The sequence below is a fragment of the Apodemus sylvaticus genome, chromosome 11 (genome assembly GCF_947179515.1).
Source record: "Apodemus sylvaticus chromosome 11, mApoSyl1.1, whole genome shotgun sequence".
NCBI classification, from domain to species: Eukaryota; Metazoa; Chordata; class Mammalia; order Rodentia; family Muridae; genus Apodemus; species Apodemus sylvaticus.
The window spans coordinates 15,587,493-15,609,127 of NC_067482.1; the positions used below are offsets into that span (position 1 = coordinate 15,587,493).

Here is a 21,635-nt window from a genome sequence, read left to right on the forward strand (position 1 = left end):
GCACTGAAGTCATTCTGTTTTCTGGGAATTAATCTTGATCCATAACTCATGGATTTACATTGGTATGTTTGTTTCCTCGGTTTCTTTTTGTTTGCATAGGTTTGAGATATTTTATTTTGTTTTTGAGAAAGGGTCCTACATAAAATATTTTGATCTGACAATTATGTGAATATTTGCTTGATATAAAGACTTCCACATTATCATTGTGGGAGCCTCTCTTTCCACTACCAGTTTAGGTTAAACAGGCAAATTGATTTCTCTGTTACTGTTAGAGCATTAGCTCAGAAGCTTAGTGGTTGATATAATGTTGAGGAAGTTGAATTAAGTTTGTCTTGAACGTGTATTCCTTTCTGACTTCTTGGCAGGAGTCTTTTGACTCGAGACTTTAGAAGATGAGTATTCAGACCGCAGCCACACTCAAGAAGCTGGCAATTCAGTCTCTGGTGAGAGATGAGGCTTTGGCCATATCCTCTCTGGAGGATCTCCCCTCTGTACTCTTCCCAGCACTGTTCAAGGAGGCTTTCAGTGGCAGACAAACCAAGCTCATAAAGGCAATGTTGGCAGCCTGGCCTTTCCCCTGTCTCCCTGTGGGGGCATTGATGAAGACGCCTAAACTGGAAATGTTGCAAGCTGTGCTAGATGGAATAGACATGCGACTGACTAAAGGGTTTCACCCCAGGTGAGCAAAGGTCAAGTATTATATAAGAGACCATGTGGGGTACACAGTAGAGATTGTGGGGTCATTGCGAATGGCTTCTGATGGGATCACCAGACAGTGATTCAGGAACCACATAGCTATTGTGTGCTTGGACTAAGGACAGTTATCAGTGGATTAGGGCTTTGATCCAAGCAGCCTGACAGTAGAATGTGCCTATCTATCCCTGCCATTCCTAAAACCATTAATAACGGGAATAGGGAGAAATAATGACTAACTTAGAGGAAGGAAAGTGGTCAGGGCCACACATGCAGCTCAGAGAAAATTGTGCAGCATGCATGTGTGCACATTGCACTGTTGTTTAAAAAATATACAGCTTGGCAGGCTGAGGGGTATTTCACTATAGAGTCACTTAGTGAAACCTTACTGAGGGTCATCGCGGCTGCTGATACTTGACATGTGTTCACCCTCAGCAGGGGAAAACTTCAGGTTCTGGACCTGAGGAATGTGCACCATGCCTTTTGGAACATATGGGCTGGTACAGAGGACGATAGCTGTTCTTCAGAGCCCTTGGATGAGAAGCCAGTAGTGAAGGTCCTTCCCAGATATGCAGTGAGGAGGCAGCTGAAGGTGGTAGCTGAGTTGAGCCTCAGGCCACGCCTTGATGAAGCACAAGCAGCCTTCTTGAAGTGGGCCCAGCAGAGAAAGGACTCCCTACATTTGTGTTGTGCAAAGATGAAGATCTGGGCTATGCCCATGGACTTTATCAGCAAGATCTTGAATATATTTCATCCAGAGCATATTGAGGAATTGGAACTGAACACTCAGTGGAATTTGTACAAGCTGGCCGAATTTGCTTCCTGCTTTGGGCAGATGAGAAATCTTTGCAAACTCTTCCTGGCACCCCTCTACAAGAACGTCTTCAAGATTGCCAATAGGACAGGAGACAGAGAAGAGCAGTATATCCAGGAGTTCATATCTGTCTTCTCCAAATTCAATTGTCTCCAGCATCTCTCCATGAGTGGTGTCCATTTCCTCAAAGACCACATGAATCAGGTCCTCAGGTGAGCAAGGATGGAGGACTGGGTCAGCTAGCAGAGCAAATTTTCCTCTTCCATTTTAAAGATTAGTGGTCCAGGGTGCCTGTCTGTCAGTCACTGGGAACAAACATTTAGGGGCTCCTTAGAATATGTAAGTAATGTGTAGTGATTCCAAGTCTTAAATGAGCATTCCTGAAGCAGAGGACAAAAGGGACATAAGGAGTAGGACACATATGGTCTGGAGGGCTGGAAATTCTTCTTGGAATCATAGGCAAACAATCCATCAAAAAGGGGACAGGAAGAGTTGAATGTACTTAGATCTTGAGGGACTCAGCAGCAATGTGAGAAGGTGAGCTGTCTGCTTAGATCTGTGGGCACAGCCTTCCCTCTCCCCCTACTTCTCCGTGAGTGAAATGGTTGACCCTCAGTAGGGCTGAGTGCATGAGACAAGAGGGAGTGTGGGCATCTGCATGATAGCATGAGTGACTGTGGAAAGGTCAGGGTGCAATGCAGCATTGACTGAGGCCACAGGTCATGTCCTTAGATCCTGTCAGGACTCTCCTGGCATGAAACTTCCTCCTTGGTATCCTGGGTTTTATAGGGTATAATGGTTTTCTGCTTGAGACTATGGCCAGCAGATCAAGTGTGGGTTTGACTTCACTAAGCTGATTCCAAAAGGAAGCATCTCAGATAATATCTGTGATCATTTGCTCACACTCAGCTTGGGGTCCCTGTTCCCTTCTAAGACATTGAAAAGCCCACCCCATGCTCTCCATCACCATTTGCCAGAACTAACCCTCTGGTCCCCTTCATCTCTAGGCACCTGATGACGCCACTGAGCTCCCTTTCTGTCACTCACTACCAACTTTCACAGTCAGACTTGGATTCCTTCTCCCACTGCCAGAGTGTCTTTCAGCTAAAACATCTGGAAATGAGAGGTGTGGTTCTAACAGATTTGGATCTGATGCCTATGAAATGTCTCCTCCAAAAAGTGGCAGATACTCTAGAAACTATGGATTTTCAGGGATGTAGGATGAAGGACTCCCAGCTCATTGCCCTCCTACCTGCCCTCACACATTGCTCTCAGCTCACCAAGATCAACTTCTACAACAATTGCTTCTCCATGCCCATCCTGAAGGACCTTTTGGAGCACACAGTCAACTGGAGCAAGATGAATGTGGAACAATACCCTGCCCCTCTGGAGTGCTATGATAGGTTGGCTCATGTCTCCAGAGTAAGATTTGCCCAACTTTGTCTGCAGCTCCTGGAAACTCTCAGGGCAATAAGGCAGCCCAAGAACATCTTCTTTGCTACAGATAATTGTCCTAAATGTGGTGAGCGCTGTGTCTATGGCCAAGGTGCGAGATTTTGTTTTTGCTGGCACTGAGCATGGATACAGGACTTCCTGATGTGAATAACGGACAGGACTGGGACACATCTCTCATGCATGGTGGTCAGAGACTGTGACTTCAGACACTTTATACATGCTTGGAAACAAAAGACTGTACAAGAACTGAGATCCTGGAAGCTGAGCTTGGCATGGGAAACAATCTGTTGGACTGTGTGAACAGAGGACTTGTGGAGTCAGGATGACAACTTGGCTGTTTTGAGTGACTTCTGCCAGGACAGATTAAGAGATGCTTTGTAATGGACTTGCCAACTTTTGTTCTGAACTGTAATGTCATGTCTATAAACAGAACCAGGGTTCTTTTTTTAGATGTCATTCCTGGTGTGTAAGTAGCATAAAGTATCTACCTTTAATCATTCTGCAACAAATACCCTCTGGAGAGGGTCAAAATGAACACATGGATGCCAGACATGTAATGATTCAAAATCCTGGGTACATGGATAATGTTATAAGCTAAGGTGATTCACATATGGATCTCTAGGTTAGCATGTGCTGAAGAAGAATTCATAAGCACAGCCTACATGTCTCTCACACTTCTTTTTTATTCCTTCCCATCCCTCCTCTCCCTGCCTGCTATTCAACTTCACAGGCCTTGTTGCTTTGAACCTTTGAACTTGCTCCATGCTTGCCCACAGCAAACTCCTTTCATGCTCTACAGACAGACAACCAATCAAAGAAGCCAAACCCCACGTATTAAAGGAGGTGACTCCTGTTTTAATAGTACATTTTGCTAGAAAAGAGGGCCAAAGTTTGGTTTCAGCACTTTTATCATCAGATGCCTCCAGCTGGAACTCAAGCTTCAGGTGGTAGGTCCATCTCTTCAGAGATCTGTGGATCCTGGCTTTTACACATTATGCACAATACATATGCATATACACCAAAATGAAAAAGTCTTAAAAAGCCCTCCATTTCACAAATATTTCACAAAATGAACTAATTTATTAAACTGAAGTTGCTTGAGTTGTGTGTGTCTCCAATGATTTTTCCCTACAGCACACTGTGAAGAGAATATGTGAAGTTTCAGGTGTATTAATTGAGCTTAGTTGTTGAGCAGCAGCCAGCTAGTGTTGGGCTCCAATGGTTCAATCTCCTTGAGCCCTTATGAGACTAGGTTGGTTGATTCTGTAGGTTTTCTTCTGGTGTCCGTGAACTCTCTGACTCCTTCAATATTCCCTCTAGTCTTCCACAAGATTCCCTGAACTTTGTCTAAGATTTGTCTGTGGGTCTCTGCATCTGTTTGGTCAGTGGCTGGGTGAAACCTCTCAAAAGATAGTTATTCTAGGATTCTATTTAGAGAATATCATTAATAATGTCAGGGCTCTTGAACTCATTGTAAAAGGTGACACTTCCTGAACAGAACACCCATAGATCAGGCACTAAGACCAAAACTTTTCAAGTGTGACCTCAAGAAAGTAGAAATACTCAGTAAGGCAAATACAGCATCAGTAGGTCAAAATAGTACCCTAAATAATGGCAAAAATATCTTCACCAGCTGTACATTCGACAGAGGGTTGATATCAAACAATGTAAATACCTCAAGAAATTAGACATCAAAAACCCAATACTCCATTTAAAAAAAATGGAGTACAGAATTCAACAAAGAATTTTCAACAGGAAAGCTCTAATTGCCAGGATATACTTAAGGAAATATCCAACATTCCTAGGAAAATGCAAATTCAAAAAAGTCTGAGATTCCTTCCTATACACATGAGCATGGCTAGGATAAAAACTGAAATGAGCGCACATGCAGGTGAGGATTTGGAGCAAGGGAGACAATCTTGCATTTCTGGTGAGTGTGTAAATTTGCACACCATATTTGGAAATCATACTGGGTGATTATCACAAATAATTTTACTTCAAGGCCCAGTTATACAATTCCTGGCCATAAACTCAAAACTACTTCTGCCATAGCACAAGAACACTTGCTCAACTTCATTCATAGCACCTTTATTCATAATAATCAGAAAATGTTAGCACACCACCTGTCTCTCACTGAAGAGTGGATAAGGAAAATCATGTACATTTCTGTCATGGAATACTAATCATATATTAAAAATAAGGATTATAATGCACTTTTCAGGCAAATAGATAGAACTCGAAAATATCCATTCTTAGTGAGGTCATTGTGACCCAGAAGAATGTGCATGCTATGTACTCACTAATACGTGGATATTAGCCATAGACTAATGGAAAAGCATGCTACAATCCAAACACTCAAAGAAACTAAGTAAGATTAGGGCCCTAGGTAAGATGATTGAATCTCACTAGGTAAGGTAAATAGAATCTATATTACTAGTGGTTGATCAGAGGGAACTGTATGGGTGCTGGTATGGGACACAAAGAGAGGTATGGAAATCAAGTGTGTTGGGAGGAGCCGCATCCACTGTGCTGGGAGAGAGAAATACAATCCATTTGGGGGCATCTCAGGTACAAGACAGACACACAGGATGGGGCAGGCTCCTGGGAGTATATGGGAGTGACCTTGGCTGGAAACTCAGGAGCTGGTGATAGGGAGACTGAAAGTGGCCACTTCCTGTAGTCAGGCAGGATTTCCAGTGGGGGGAAGGTAACACCAACCCACCAACAAAACCTTCCATCTAAAATTTTCCCTGCCTACAATATGTGCAGGTATAAACCTGGAGCTGAGTTTGAAAGAATAGCCAACTATAGACTGGAGAAACATGAGGATTAACCCATGTCAGAAAGCCAAACTCTGACACTCTTGATGATACTTGGTTGTGCTTAAGAACAGAATCCTAGCATAACTGTCATACAAGAATCTTCGTCCAGCATCTGGTGGCACCAGAAGGATATGCACAGCAAAACATTAGGCAGAATTCAGAGAGAGTTGGGGAAAAGTCAAAAGGAGGATTGAGGGAGTCAGATGGTGTCAATTTACCACAAGGAGATCAAGAGAACCAAGTTTCCTGGACTCACTGGGGTTTATCAGAGACTGAACCACCCACCATCAAAGAGCATGCAAGGTCTAGACCTAGGCTCCCTGGACATATGGAGCAGATGCGAATCTTGTGCTTATTGCATGTCTCATAAAAACCAGACAGCAGGGTTTCTCTTATTCAACTTCATGTACTTCCATGGGAAACTTTTCCCCTAGCTGGGCTTCCTTGTCTGGCCCCAGTGGGCACGGATATATTTAGAGCTGATGTAAATTGGTGTGCCAGTGCACTGTGGAAACTGCTGGGGGTAGGGCATGTGTGCCTCTTCTTCTCTGGAGAGAATGGGAGCAGGAAATGAGGGGGAAAGGGTCACAGGGTAGGTATGGGAAGAAAGCAACTTCAGGATGTGATCAGGTGGTAAAGCGAATACACAAATGAATTAATGAAAACCCAAAGAAATGATAGATAGGGAGCTAGATATGTTTCACAGTTAAATGTTGCCTACTGCAAACTAAATAGAAACACATTCTATCTGAAATATGGTAGCAACATGTTTTATTAAGCCTCTTATTTACACTAAAAATCATTAAATATGCTAATTGTGATATACAGCAAAGTAATGAGGATTGTGAAGCTTTGTGGCTACTGTTATTATATACTTATACCTGATAATTAACATATGTAAATTATTCAAACAATGTTGTTTCAAACATCATGCTACATATACAAATAGCTAAGGTTATATTTATTTTATTTTACTCTCTGCCCACTGCACATTTTTTCTTTTTCATCTCTTTTCTTTTCTTTTTTTAAAATTACATGTATTCTTTATTTACATTTCTTTTTGGGGATGGGCTTTGGATTTGTTTTTTTCAAGACAGGGTTTCTTTGTAGAGCCATGGCTGTCCTGGAATGCACTCTGAAGACCAGGCTGGCCAAGAAATCAGAAATCTGCCTGCCTCTGCCTCCCAGGTCCTGGGATTAAAGGTGTGCTCCATCATTGTCTGACCTTTATTTACATTTCAAATGTTTTCTCCTTGCCTAGATTACCCCCTCCCAAAAGTCCCATTAGACCTCTTCCCTCCCCCTGTTCCCCAATCGAACCCCTCTTTTTCCTCTTCCTGATATTTCCCTACACTGCTGTATTGAGCTTTTCCAGGACCAGGGCCTTCTCCTTCATTCTCCTTGGGTTACAACTCATTTTATGAAAAAATTATTTTCAGTAAAGGAAAAGCAATGTAAAGGGGATGGAGATATAACTGAGCATTTTAGAGTACTGGATTCTCTAACGAATACATCCGGTTCATTTGCCTGCTTATATGTTGCAGCTTCTGTGTCCTGTATCCCCAGTGCTCTTAACTGCTGAACCATACATTCAGTAAATATGAGGTAAGCATGATCATGGATCAGCTTGGCACATAGTCTACAGATAAGCCAACAAGACAGGAGCTAGACAGGTAAAAGGCTCTTACCACACAAGGATGCAGAGGTATGGACTCTTTACTTTGCATGTAGCCTAGGTTATAGATGGAAACTCTTTTATCTAGGCAGCCATAAAATTAGTGCTGGGGTTCAATATAGGAAAGGATCTCAGTATCCAAATGTGAGAAGTAATATAGTACAGTCCTAGAAACTTGAAGGTTGTGAGCGGTATCACTCTTGATTATGAGAGCACCTGCAACATGGAGAAGGCCAGTGACTCTTTAAGGTGAACCCCAGTCTTAAGGACAGTTTCTTCACAACCTTAGAACTGGCAAGCCTGCCCCTGAGATTACTCACTAGGCACATCTGGAAGAAAGATACCAGATATTCACAGGTTGAGGATCAAGCATATTTGTTGCCAGTGTCCTGTGATAGCCAAATATCTGGAGAAAATGATGGGAGAAGCCTTTCTCAGAAGTTCCACTGGATTCCAAGCCTATAGTCTGTGGCTTCTTCCTGTTAAATCCAATTGACAATCAAGGAAGATAATGGCAGCTCAAAGCTGTGGGCAGCAAACAGGTGTTCTGAGTCACACAATGTTCCTTCCAAGTTCCTACAGGTGTAGCTCAGGGGTGACAACAGAATGGAATTGTGTGTGCAAGGAAGATGTGACTGGCTAAATTCTAAGGTCACAACTGTGAAGCAGCTGCTACACATTCATTGGTGGTAGAGGGCAGCAAGCTACCAGAATAATATCTCAGAGCACCAGATCAGCAAAGCGGCTGGAGTATGTTGGCCAGAGAAAGAACAGGGCTTAGCAGCAGGATCGCATCCTCAGTCAAGTCCAGAGGAAACCCTCAAGGGTAGAAGTCACATAAACAAACAAACAAGAAACAAACCAAAACAAGAAAACCTGCCAGGCTCCCCAACCTCCTACTCTGAAAATCATGCAACAGAAGGTCAAAGTCACCAGGACAGGGCTCCTAGCACTTTGGAGAAACCATGCAGACCAAACATAAGAATCTACTGTGCCCCACTCTTTGCATGAACTTCTCCAAGGGCACCCAGGACATGCTCCGCAGAGGGACACAGGTCAATCACAGAAAATCTCTCCAAATAAGCTTGCAGGAATATAATAGGATGTGGAATCTATTCCCTCCCACTGAGTACAAAGCCTGGACCTGAACAAAGCCCCTTTCCCACCCTTGGGTGTTTTGGCAAAAGCCTACATTGTGTCTAAGGCTGGAAATTTATCAGGCTCAGTAAAAATGAGTCATTATCTTTATCTTTGACCAGAGGTACTTTTAACTCTTCCATTAAGAACTATAGTGCTGAGTAACTTATCAAGGTCAGTGGTAGCCCCTAGGCTCCATAATTCCCTGTGCATCAGTGCCATCCAGCTCAATGTCTCTTTTACCTTGGACCCAATTTACACTGAAATTCTTTCTTTCCAGTATGGATTTCTCCTTGCTTTTCCCAAGAGACATCCTTAGCTCTTTGGAGAAACCTGTTTTCTCTTGACCAACGGGATTAGAACCTTCACTGGGTTTCATTCATGAAAACTAGGACAAGAGACTGAGCTGCCTATTTACCACTGAGCTACAATTATTGGTATTTGGTTGGGTGAGACAGAATCACATTATGTCGGCTAGGTTAGAGTCAGTTTGGAGCCATCCTTCTTCAGTCTCCTGAAGCTTTCTTTCACCACCTTCCTGGATCAGCTCTCATGCTGTTCTGTACTTGATAACTGTCTTGCTTCATTTGCGTATTGGTGTACCAGCAGCAGAGCATGCGTGTAGATGGGGGAGGACTCAAAACTGCAGTGGTTTCTCTCCTTCCATCCAAGGGCCCCATTACTGAACTCAGCACTTACTTGGGCGGCAAGTGCTATTGCTCTTTGGGCCATCTGACTGGACCTTAAGCTCTCTGGAGGATTTTCTTTTAGAATTGTGTTTTGGGTAATTTTTGCTTTGCTTGATTGCTTGTCTGGTTTTGGGTTGTTTGGTTGTTTGGTTATTTGGTTGGTTTTTGAAAGTGATGGTCTGTTTAACATGTCTCCTTCTTCCTGAACTCAGTCTGAACAACATGCTGACCTTGACCTTAGTCGTTCACCTGCTACTACCTCCCTAATGCTAGTTTTAAGAATTGTACCTGCGCCATCTAGTAAACTACACTTTGTTTATGTGTTTCTTTGTTTGGTTGTTTTGGGGCAGGGTTTCATTGTTTAAGAGCCCTAGATGTCCCATAAGCTACTCTGTGGTCCAGTTTGGCCTCAACATCAAAGGTGCCCCTGCCTCTCTTGAGATTTAGGTCTGTGCTACCCTGCTCAGCTCTGGTTTAATTATAAGACAGATCCTCACTACATAGGCTTTACTGGTTTTTGAATTATTTATTTAGATGAGGGTAGCCTTGAACTCACTGACCCAGTCAACCTTGGACTCCTGAGGGGATGGATTAAAGGTGTGTGCCACAAAACCCAAGATAGAGCTGCTGTTTTAAGATGATTGATTTTATGGGGAGTGGTGCTTGTGTACAAATAGGAATGGATAACCCTCACAGGCCTGCTGCCCTAGCAGGTCAGAATGAAGTTTCAGGTTGGCTGGAACTGTAATCACAGATCATTTCAAGCCACCACATGGATGATAGGAATAGAAGATTGACAGGTGCTCACACTTTCTAAAGCAACCCTTCAGCCCACGTCCCACTCTAGATTACATCTCCTTGAGGAAGGTTTTTTGGCTGATCCTAGTTGACTTACTCTCTGCTTCCTTGGGAGCCAAGGGCACCATCTCCCTCACACCCTCCTTTTTCTGTTTGCTTTCGTCCATTTAGGAAGCAGGCTTTGTAGAGAACACACAATACTATGGCTTACAATTTAGATGAACATGACCATGAACTGAGCATCCTATCTCAGGGATGTCCCAGCATCCTTGCTGCATGCCCCATCTTGTCTGCTGCAAAGAGAGTTGTAGGTAGAATTCCTGTATGTGGGGTAGCTCCCTACCATCTGAGTACATGCAGAACCCTGGCTAGTATAGTAATGGGGTCAAGCTATGCTCCGGCACCACCTCTAGAGTGGTTGATGCTGAAATTTATTGACCGAGCATCCACTTCATTCCTTGAGCTTCAATGTATAGTCCTGTCTCTGATATAGCAATCTGTTCCAAATCCAGTGAAAAAGAATATCTTCCAATTATGTCCTGTCTCTCATCAAAAACCGATTAAACCCTTACCTGATGCAAACTCTGGTCACATGAATAAAATCAAACAAGAAATAGTTATTCATAACAATAATCCTAGCCATAAGAAGGTTTCTGAGGCTGAAGGATTCCTAGAATTGGACCTCTAAAACAACCTTGGATTCAGAGCATGACATGGTCACTGGTACAACTTGAAAACTGAATAGATCTTATGCAAATGAAGGAATAAATGTACCCACATGGTGTTGTACGGTGTATTAACAAATGGAATGTTTTTTATTTATCCAAGAAACTTTTGGGTGTGTTTGTGTGTGTGAATGACGATGAGTGGGAAATTTGTTATCACAAGTCCTTCTGATTCAATGAGTGAAATGATTACAACTTTGATCTATAATTTAAAGGGTGGAGATTAAACCGGGAAATCCAATTCCGGTTTGGGTTTGAAGGGTGTGGCTACAATAGGGAGGGGCAAGCAGAGATGTATATAAAGGCTTCCATGGAGCCACATATCACAGTCAGAGGCTTGCATCTTAGAAAACTCCCTGATTCGGCTGGGATTTGGCAATATATCTGCATTGCTCAACTGGTATGTAAACCATTTTTTTTTTCCTTGGGTCATGCAGTTTGATATAGAGAAATTCAGACTCCTTAGGAGGAACCTGTTGATGTTCTTGGGTTTCATTGCAAATGAAATTTTAGCCTCATCACCAATAATATCCCATGATAGCTTGTGTATATATTCCATTACTTTGCCTGATATAACTGTTTGAGACAAGGATTCTGTATGTTGTTCCAACTCTCTTTGAGCTGGCCATGTGCCTCCAGGTAAGCTCCAAATCAGACAATCTGATTAAAATGCTCCTTCATGTTTCCCCTTCACTGTAATGGTCTTTATTTTTTTGTGAGACCCTGGATTACACTGTAGACCTGTAAGCCAGGTACCTTTGATATCCTTCCACATCATATAGGTGAAATGACACATGTGATTTACTCATGTGTTTTGCCTTAGCTTTTCCATTGCCTCTTTTACACACAAGTTTGCTCTGTGGACATATTCTACTTCCCAGACACAGGTAAGATTCAATCTTGTAGAAATGCACTGAAGTCATTCTGTTTTCTGGGAATTAATCTTGATCCATAACTCATGGATTTACATTGGTATGTTTGTTTCCTCGGTTTCTTTTTGTTTGCATAGGTTTGAGATATTTTGTTTTGTTTTTGAGAAAGGGTCCTACATAAAATATTTTGATCTGACAATTATGTGAATATTTGCTTGATATAAAGACTTCCACATTATCATTGTGGGAGCCTCTCTTTCCACTACCAGTTTAGGTTAAACAGGCAAATTGATTTCTCTGTTACTGTTAGAGCATTAGCTCAGAAGCTTAGTGGTTGATATAATGTTGAGGAAGTTGAATTAAGTTTGTCTTGAAAGTGTATTCCTTTCTGACTTCTTGGCAGGAGTCTTTTGACTCGAGACTTTAGAAGATGAGTATTCAGACCGCAGCCACACTCAAGAAGCTGGCAATTCAGTCTCTGGTGAGAGATGAGGCTTTGGCCATATCCTCTCTGGAGGATCTCCCCTCTGTACTCTTCCCAGCACTGTTCAAGGAGGCTTTCAGTGGCAGACAAACCAAGCTCATAAAGGCAATGTTGGCAGCCTGGCCTTTCCCCTGTCTCCCTGTGGGGGCATTGATGAAGACGCCTAAACTGGAAATGTTGCAAGCTGTGCTAGATGGAATAGACATGCGACTGACTAAAGGGTTTCACCCCAGGTGAGCAAAGGTCAAGTATTATATAAGAGACCATGTGGGGTACACAGTAGAGATTGTGGGGTCATTGCGAATGGCTTCTGATGGGATCACCAGACAGTGATTCAGGAACCTCATAGCTATTGTGTGCTTGGACTAAGGACAGTTATCAGTGGATTAGGGCTTTGATCCAAGCAGCCTCACAGTAGAATGTGCCTATCTATCCCTGCCATTCCTAAAACCATTAATAACGGGAATAGGGAGAAATAATGAGTAACTTAGAGGAAGGAAAGTGGTCAGGGCCACACATGCAGCTCAGAGAAAATTGTGCAGCATGCATGTGTGCACATTGCACTGTTGTTTAAAAAATATACAGCTTGGCAGGCTGAGGGGTATTTCACTATAGAGTCACTTAGTGAAACCTTACTGAGGGTCATCGCGGCTGCTGATACTTGACATGTGTTCACCCTCAGCAGGGGAAAACTTCAGGTTCTGGACCTGAGGAATGTGCACCATGCCTTTTGGAACATATGGGCTGGTACAGAGGACGATAGCTGTTCTTCAGAGCCCTTGGATGAGAAGCCAGTAGTGAAGGTCCTTCCCAGATATGCAGTGAGGAGGCAGCTGAAGGTGGTAGCTGAGTTGTGCCTCAGGCCACGCCTTGATGAAGCACAAGCAGCCTTCTTGAAGTGGGCCCAGCAGAGAAAGGACTCCCTACATTTGTGTTGTGCAAAGATGAAGATCTGGGCTATGCCCATGGACTTTATCAGCAAGATCTTGAATATATTTCATCCAGAGCATATTGAGGAATTGGAACTGAACACTCAGTGGAATTTGTACAAGCTGGCCGAATTTGCTTCCTGCTTTGGGCAGATGAGAAATCTTTGCAAACTCTTCCTGGCACCCCTCTACAAGAACGTCTTCAAGATTGCCAATAGGACAGGAGACAGAGAAGAGCAGTATATCCAGGAGTTCATATCTGTCTTCTCCAAATTCAATTGTCTCCAGCATCTCTCCATGAGTGGTGTCCATTTCCTCAAAGACCACATGAATCAGGTCCTCAGGTGAGCAAGGATGGAGGACTGGGTCAGCTAGCAGAGCAAATTTTCCTCTTCCATTTTAAAGATTAGTGGTCCAGAGTGCCTGTCTGTCAGTCACTGGGAACAAACATTTAGGGGCTCCTTAGAATATGTAAGTAATGTGTAGTGATTCCAAGTCTTAAATGAGCATTCCTGAAGCAGAGGACAAAAGGGACATAAGGAGTAGGTCAGATATGGTCAGGAGGGCTGGAAATTCTTCTTGGAATCATAGGCAAACAATCCATCAATAAGGGGACAGGAAGAGTTGAATGTACTTAGATCTTGAGGGACTCAGCAGCAATGTGAGAAGGTGAGCTGTCTGCTTAGATCTGTGGGCACAGCCTTCCCTCTCCCCCTACTTCTCCGTGAGTGAAATGGTTGACCCTCAGTAGGGCTGAGTGCATGAGACAAGAGGGAGTGTGGGCATCTGCATGATAGCATGAGTGACTGTGGAGAGGTCAGGGTGCAATGCAGCATTGACTGAGGCCACAGGTCATGTCCTTAGATCCTGTCAGGACTCTCCTGGCATGAAACTTCCTCCTTGGTATCCTGGGTTTTATAGGGTATAATGGTTTTCTGCTTGATACTATGGCCAGCAGATCAAGTGTGGGTTTGACTTCACTAAGCTGATTCCAAAAGGAAGCATCTCAGATAATATCTGTGATCATTTGCTCACACTCAGCTTGGGGTCCCTGTTCCCTTCTAAGACACTGAAAAGCCCACCCCATGCTCTCCATCACCATTTGCCAGACCTAACCCTCTCGTCCCCTTCATCTCTAGGCACCTGATGACGCCACTGAGCTCCCTTTCTGTCACTCACTACCAACGTTCACAGTCAGACTTGGATTCCTTCTCCCACTGCCAGAGTGTCTTTCAGCTAAAACATCTGGAAATGAGAGGTGTGGTTCTAACAGATTTGGATCTGATGCCTATGAAATGTCTCCTCCAAAAAGTGGCAGATACTCTAGAAACTATGGATTTTCAGGGATGTAGGATGAAGGACTCCCAGCTCATTGCCCTCCTACCTGCCCTCACACATTGCTCTCAGCTCACCAAGATCAACTTCTACAACAATTGCTTCTCCATGCCCATCCTGAAGGACCTTTTGGAGCACACAGTCAACTGGAGCAAGATGAATGTGGAACAATACCCTGCCCCTCTGGAGTGCTATGATAGGTTGGCTCATGTCTCCAGAGTAAGATTTGCCCAACTTTGTCTGCAGCTCCTGGAAACTCTCAGGGCAATAAGGCAGCCCAAGAACATCTCCTTTGCTACAGATAATTGTCCTAAATGTGGTGAGCGCTGTGTCTATGGCCAAGGTGCGAGATTTTGTTTTTGCTGGCACTGAGCATGGATACAGGACTTCCTGATGTGAATAACGGACAGGACTGGGACACATCTCTCATGCATGGTGGTCAGAGACTGTGACTTCAGACACTTTATACATGCTTGGAAACAAAAGACTGTACAAGAACTGAGATCCTGGAAGCTGAGCTTGGCATGGGAAACAATCTGTTGGACTGTGTGAACAGAGGACTTGTGGAGTCAGGATGACAACTTGGCTGTTTTGAGTGACTTCTGCCGGGACAGATTAAGAGATGCTTTGTAATGGACTTGCCAACTTTTGCTCTGAACTGTAATGTCAAGTCAATAAACAGAACCAGGCTTCTATTTTTAGATGTCATTCCTGGTGTGTAACTAGCATAAAGTATCTACCTTTAATCATTCTGCAACAAATACCCTCTGGAGAGGGTCAAAATGAACACATGGATGCCAGACATGTAATGATTCAAAATCCTGGGTACATGGATAATGTTATAAGCTAAGGTGATTCACATATGGATCTCTAGGTTAGCATGTGCTGAAGAAGAATTCATAAGAACAGCCTACATGTCTCTCACACTTCTTTTTTATTCCTTCCCATCCCTCCTCTCCCTGCCTGCTATTCAACTTCACAGGCCTTGTTGCTTTGAACCTTTGAACTTGCTCCATGCTTGCCCACAGCAAACTCCTTTCATGCTCTACAGACAGACAACCAATCAAAGAAGCCAAACCCCACGTATTAAAGGAGGTAACTCCTGTTTTAATAGTACATTTTGCTAGAAAAGAGGGCCAAAGTTTGGTTTCAGCACTTTTATCATCAGATGCCTCCAGCTGGAACTCAAGCTTCAGGTGCTAGGTCCATCTCTTCAGATATCTGTGGATCCTGGCTTTTACACATTATGCACAATACACATGCATATACACCAAAATGAAAAAGTCTTAAAAAGCCCTCCATTTCACAAATATTTCACAAAATGAACTAATTTATTAAACTGAGGTTGCTTGAGTTGTGTGTGTCTCCAATGATTTTCCCCTACAGCACACTGTGAAGAGAATATGTGAAGTTTCAGGTGTATTAATTGAGCTTAGTTGTTGAGCAGCAGCCAGCTAGTGTTGGGCTCCAATGGTTCAATCTCCTTGAGCCCTTATGAGACTAGGTTGGTTGATTCTGTAGGTTTTCTTCTGGTGTCCGTGAACTCTCTGACTCCTTCAATATTCCCTCTAGTCTTCCACAAGATTCCCTGAACTTTGTCTAATATTTGTCTGTGGGTCTCTGCATCTGTTTTGGTCAGTGGCTGGGTGAAACCTCTCAAAAGATAGTTATTCTAGGATTCTATTTAGAGAATATCATTAATAATGTCAGGGCTCTTGAACTCATTGTAAAAGGTGACACTTCCTGAACAGAACACCCATAGATCAGGCACTAAGACCAAAACTTTTCAAGTGTGACCTCAAGAAAGTAGAAATCCTCAGTAAGGCAAATACAGCATCAGTAGGTCAAAACAGTACCCTAAATAATGGCAAAAATATCTTCACCAGCTGTACATTCGACAGAGGGTTGATATCAAACAATGTAAATACCTCAAGAAATTAGACATCAAAAACCCAATACTCCATTTAAAAAAAAAAGGAGTACAGAATTCAACAAAGAATTTTCAACACGAAAGCTCTAATTGCCAGGATATACTTAAGGAAATATCCAACATTCCTAGGAAAATGCAAATTGTAAGGAGTCTGAGATTCCTTCCTATACACATGAGCATGGCTAGGATAAAAGCCGAAATGAGCGCACATGCAGGTGAGGATTTGGAGCAAGGGAGACAATCTTGCATTTCTGGTGAGTGTGTAAATTTGCACACCATATTTGGAAATCATGCTGGGTGATTATCACAAATAATTTTACTTCAAGGCCCAGTTATACAATTCCTGGCCATAAACTCAAAACTTCTTCTGCCATAGCACAAGAACACTTGCTCAACTTCATTCATAGCACCTTTATTCATAATAATCAGAAAATGTTAGCACACCACCTGTCTCTCACTGAAGAGTGGATAAGGAAAATCATGTACATTTCTGTCATGGAATACTAATCATATATTAAAAATAAGGATTATAATGCAATTTTCAGGCAAATAGATAGAACTCGAAAATATCCATTCTTAGTGAGGTCATTGTGACCCAGAAGAATGTGCATGCTATGTACTCACTAATACATGGATATTAGCCATAGACTAATGGAAAAGCATGCTACAATCCAAACACTCAAAGAAACTAAGTAAGATTAGGGCCCTAGGTAAGATGATTGAATCTCACTAGGTAAGGTAAATAGAATCTATATTACTAGTGGTTGATCAGAGGGAACTGTATGGGTGCTGGTATGGGACACAAAGAGAGGTATAGAAATCAAGTGTGTTGGGAGGAGCCGCCTCCACTGTGCTGGGAGAGAGAAATACAATCCATTTGGGGGCATCTCAGGTACAAGACAGACACACAGGATGGGGCAGGCTCCTGGGAGTATATGGGAGTGACCTTGGCTGGAAACTCAGGAGCTGGGGATAGGGAGACTGAAAGTGGCCACTTCCTGTAGTCAGGCAGGATTTCCAGTGGGGGGAAGGTAACACCAACCCACCAACAAAACCTTCCATCTAAAATTTTCCCTGCCTACAATATGTGCAGGTATAAACCTGGAGCTGAGTTTGAAAGAATAGCCAACTATAGACTGGAGAAACATGAGGATTAACCCATGTCAGAAAGCCAAAGTCTGACACTCTTGATGATACTTGGTTGTGCTTAAGAACAGAATCCTAGCATAACTGTCATACAAGAATCTTCATCCAGCATCTGGTGGCACCAGAAGGATATGCACAGCAAAACATTAGGCAGAATTCAGAGAGAGTTGGGGAAAAGTCAAAAGGAGGATTGAGGGAGTCAGAAGGTGTCAATTTACCACAAGGAGATCAAGAGAACCAAGTTTCCTGGACTCACTGGGGTTTATCAGAGACTGAACCACCCACCATCAAAGAGCATGCAAGGTCTAGACCTAGGCTCCATGGACATATGGACCAGATGCGAATCTTGGGCTTATTGCATGTCTCATAAAAACCAGACAGCAGGGTTTCTCTTATTCAACTTCATGTACTTCCATGGGAAACTTTTCCCCTAGCTGGGCTTCCTTGTCTGGCCCCAGTGGGCACGGATATATTTAGAGCTGATATAAATTGGTGTGCCAGGGCATTATGGAAACTGCTGGGGGTAGGGCATGTGTGCCTCTTCTTCTCTGGGGAGAATGGGAGCAGGAAATGTGGGGGAAAGAGTCACAGGGTAGGTATGGGAAGAAAGCAACTTCAGGATGTGATCTGGTGGTAAAGCGAATACACAAATCAATTAATGAAAACCCAAAGAAATGATAGATAGGGAGCTAGATATGTTTCACAGTTAAATGTTGCCTACTGCAAACTAAATAGAAACACATTCTATCTGAAATATGGTAGCAACATGTTTTCTTAAGCCTCATATTTACACTAAAAATCATTAAATATGCTAATTTTGATATACATTAATGTAATGAGGATTGTGAAGCTTTGTGGCTACTGTTAGTATATACTTATACCTGATAATTAACATATGTAAATTATTCAAACAATGTTGTTTCAGTCAGACATCATGCTACATATATAAATAGCTAAGTTTATATTTATTTTATTTTACTCTCTGCCCACTGCACATTTTTTTCTTTTTCCTCTCTTTTCTTTTCTTTTTTTAAAATTAGATGTATTCTTTATTTACATTTCTTTTGGGGGGAGGGCTTTGGATTTGTTTTTTTCAAGACAGGGTTTCTTTGTAGAGCCATGGCTGTCCTGGAATGCACTCTGAAGACCAGGCTGGCCAAGAACTCAGAAATCTGCCTGCCTCTGCCTCCCAGGTCCTGGGATTAAAGGTGTGCTCCATCATTGTCTGGCCTTTATTTACATTTCAAATGTTTTCTCCTTGCCTGGATCACCCCCTCCCAAAAGTCCCATTAGACCTCTTCCCTCCCCCTGTTCCCCAATCGAACGCCTCCTTTATCCTTGTCCTGATATTCCCCTACACTGCTGTATTGAGCCTTTCCAGGACCAGGGCCTTCTCCTTCATTCTCCTTATGTTACAAGACATTTTATGAAAAAATTATTTTCAGTAAAGGAAAGGCAATGTAAAGGGGATGGAGATATAACTGAGCATTTTAGAGTACTGGATTCTATAACGAATACATCCGGTTCATTTGCCTGCTTATATGTTGCAGCTTCTGTGTCCTGTATTCCCAGTGCTCTTAACTGCTGAACCATACATTCAGTAAATATGAGGTAAACATGATCAAGGATCAGCTTGGCACATAGTCTACAGATAAGCCAACAAGACAGGAGCTAGACAGGTAACAGGCTCTTACCACACAAGGATGCAGAGGTATGGACTCTTTACTTTGCATGTAGCCTAGGTTATAGATGGAAACTCTTTTATCTAGGCAGCCATAAAATTAGTGCTGGGGTTCAATACAGGAAAGGATCTCAGTATCCAAATGTGAGAAGTAATATAGTACAGTCCTAGAAACTTGAAGGTTGTGAGCTGTATCACTCTTGATTATGAGAGCACCTGCAACATGGAGAAGGCCAGTGACTCATTAAGGTGAGCCCCAGTCTTAAGGACAGTTTCTTCACAACCTTAGAACTGGCAAGCCTGCCCCTGAGATTACTCACTAGGCACTTCTGGAAGAAAGTTACCAGATATTCACAGGTTGAGGATCAAGCCTAATTGTTGCCAGTGTCCCGTGATAGCCAAATTTCTGAAGAAAATGTTGGGAGAAGCCATTCTCAGAAGTTCCACTGGATTCCAAGCCTGTAGTCTGTGGCTTCTGCCTGTTAAATCCAATTGACAATCAAGGAAGTTAATGGTAGCTCACAGCTTTGGGCAGCAAACAGGTGTTCTGAGTCACATAATGTTCCTTCCAAGTTCCTACAGGTGTAGCTCAGGGGTGACAACAGAAAGGAATTGTGTGTGCAAGGAAGATGTGAGTGGCTATATTCTAAGGTCACAACTGTGAAGCAGCTGCTACACATTCATTGGTGCTAGAGGGCAGCAAGTTACCAGAATAATATCTCAGAGCACCAGATCAGCAAAGGGGCTGGAGTATGTTGGCCAGAGAAAGAACAGGGCTTAGCAGCAGGATCACATCCTCAGGCAAGTCCAGAGGAAACCCTCAAGGGCAGAAGTCACATAAACAAACAAACAAGAAACAAACCAAAACAAGAAAACCTGCCAGGCTTCCCAACCTCCTACTCTGACAATCATGCAACAGAAGGCCAAAGTCACCAGGACAGGGCTCCTAGCACTTTGGAGAAACCATGCAGACTAAACATAAGAATCTACTGTGCCCCACCCTTTGCATGAACTTCTTCAAGGACACCCAGGACATGCTCCGCAGAGGGACACAGGTCAATCACCGAAAATCGCTCCAAATAAGCTTGCAGGAATATAATAGGATCTGGAATCTATTCCCTCCCACTGAGTACAAAGCCTGGACCTGAACAAAGCCCCTTTCCCACCCTTGGGTGTTTTGGCAAAAGCCTACATTGTGTCTAAGGCTGGAAATTTATCAGGCTCAGTAAAAATGAGTCATTATCTTTATCTTTGACCAGAGGTACTTTTAACTCTTCCATTAAGAACTATAGTGCTGAGTAACTTATCAAGCTCAGTGGTAGCCCCTAGGCTCCATAATTCCCTGTGCATCAGTGCCATCCAGCTCAATGTCTCTTTTACCTTGGACCCAATTTACACTGAAATTCTTTCTTTCCAGTATGGATTTCTCCTTTCTTTTCCCAAGAGACATCCTTAGCTCTTTGGAGAAACCTGTTTTCTCTTGACCAACGGGATTACAACCTTCACTGGGTTTCATTCATGAAAACTAGGACGAGAGACTGAGCTGCCTACTTACCACTGAGCTACAATTATTGGTATTTGGTTGGGAGAGACAGAATCACATTGTGTCGGCTAGGTAGAGTCAGTTTGGAGCCATCCTTCTTCAGTCTCCTGAAGCTTTATTTCACCACCTTCCTGGATCAGCTCTCATGCTGTTCTGTACTTGATAACTGTCTTGCTACATTTGTGTATTGGTGTACCAGCAGCAGAGCATGCGTGTAGATGGGGGAGGACTCAAAACTGCAGTGGTTTCTCTCCTTCCACACGAGGGCCCCATTACTGAACTCAGCACTTACTTGGGCGGCAAGTGCTATTGCTCTTTGGGCCATCTCACTGGACCTTAAGCTCTCTGGATGATTTTCTTTTAGAATTGTGTTTTGGGTAATTTTTGCTTTGCTTGATTGCTTGTCTGGTTTTGGGTTGTTTGGTTGTTTGGTTATTTGGTTGGTTTTTGAAACGGATGGTCTGTTTAACATGTCTCTTTCTTCCTGAACTCAGGCTGAACAACATGCTGACCTTGACCTTAGTCGTTCACCTGCTACTACCTCCCTAATGCTAGTTTTAAGGATTGTACCTGCGCCATCTAGTAAACTACACTTTGTTTATGTGTTTCTTTGTTTGGTTGTTTTGGGGCAGGGTTTCATTGTTTAAGAGCCCTAGATGTCCCATAAGCTACTCTGTGGTCCAGTTTGGCCTCAACATCAAAGGTGCCCCTGCCTCTCTTGAGATTTAGGTCTGTGCTACCCTGCTCAGCTCTGGTTTAATTATAAGACAGATCCTCACTCCATAGGCTTTACTGGTTTTTGAATTATTTATTTAGATGAGGGTAGCCTTGAACTCACTGACCCAGTCAACCTTGGACTCCTGAGGGAATGGATTAAAGGTGTGTGCCACAAAACCCAAGATAGAGC

At 43.0% G+C, this 21,635-nt stretch overlaps 2 protein-coding genes across 2 annotated transcripts; both read left to right on the forward strand.

Moving 5' to 3' along the window:
* The first annotated feature begins 392 nt into the window (after positions 1 to 392).
* Positions 393 to 3,082, forward strand: LOC127696313 (PRAME family member 8-like). Its single transcript, XM_052198893.1, has 3 exons — positions 393 to 679; positions 1,129 to 1,719; positions 2,515 to 3,082. Exons 1-3 carry the CDS (start codon positions 393 to 395, stop codon positions 3,080 to 3,082), a joined length of 1,446 nt encoding a protein of 481 aa, XP_052054853.1.
* Positions 3,083 to 12,110: 9,028 nt separating this feature from the next.
* On the forward strand, positions 12,111 to 14,800 carry LOC127696314 (PRAME family member 8-like). Its single transcript, XM_052198894.1, has 3 exons — positions 12,111 to 12,397; positions 12,847 to 13,437; positions 14,233 to 14,800. The coding sequence occupies exons 1-3, from the start codon at positions 12,111 to 12,113 to the stop codon at positions 14,798 to 14,800; spliced, it is 1,446 nt and encodes a 481-aa protein (XP_052054854.1).
* Positions 14,801 to 21,635: the final 6,835 nt, after the last annotated feature.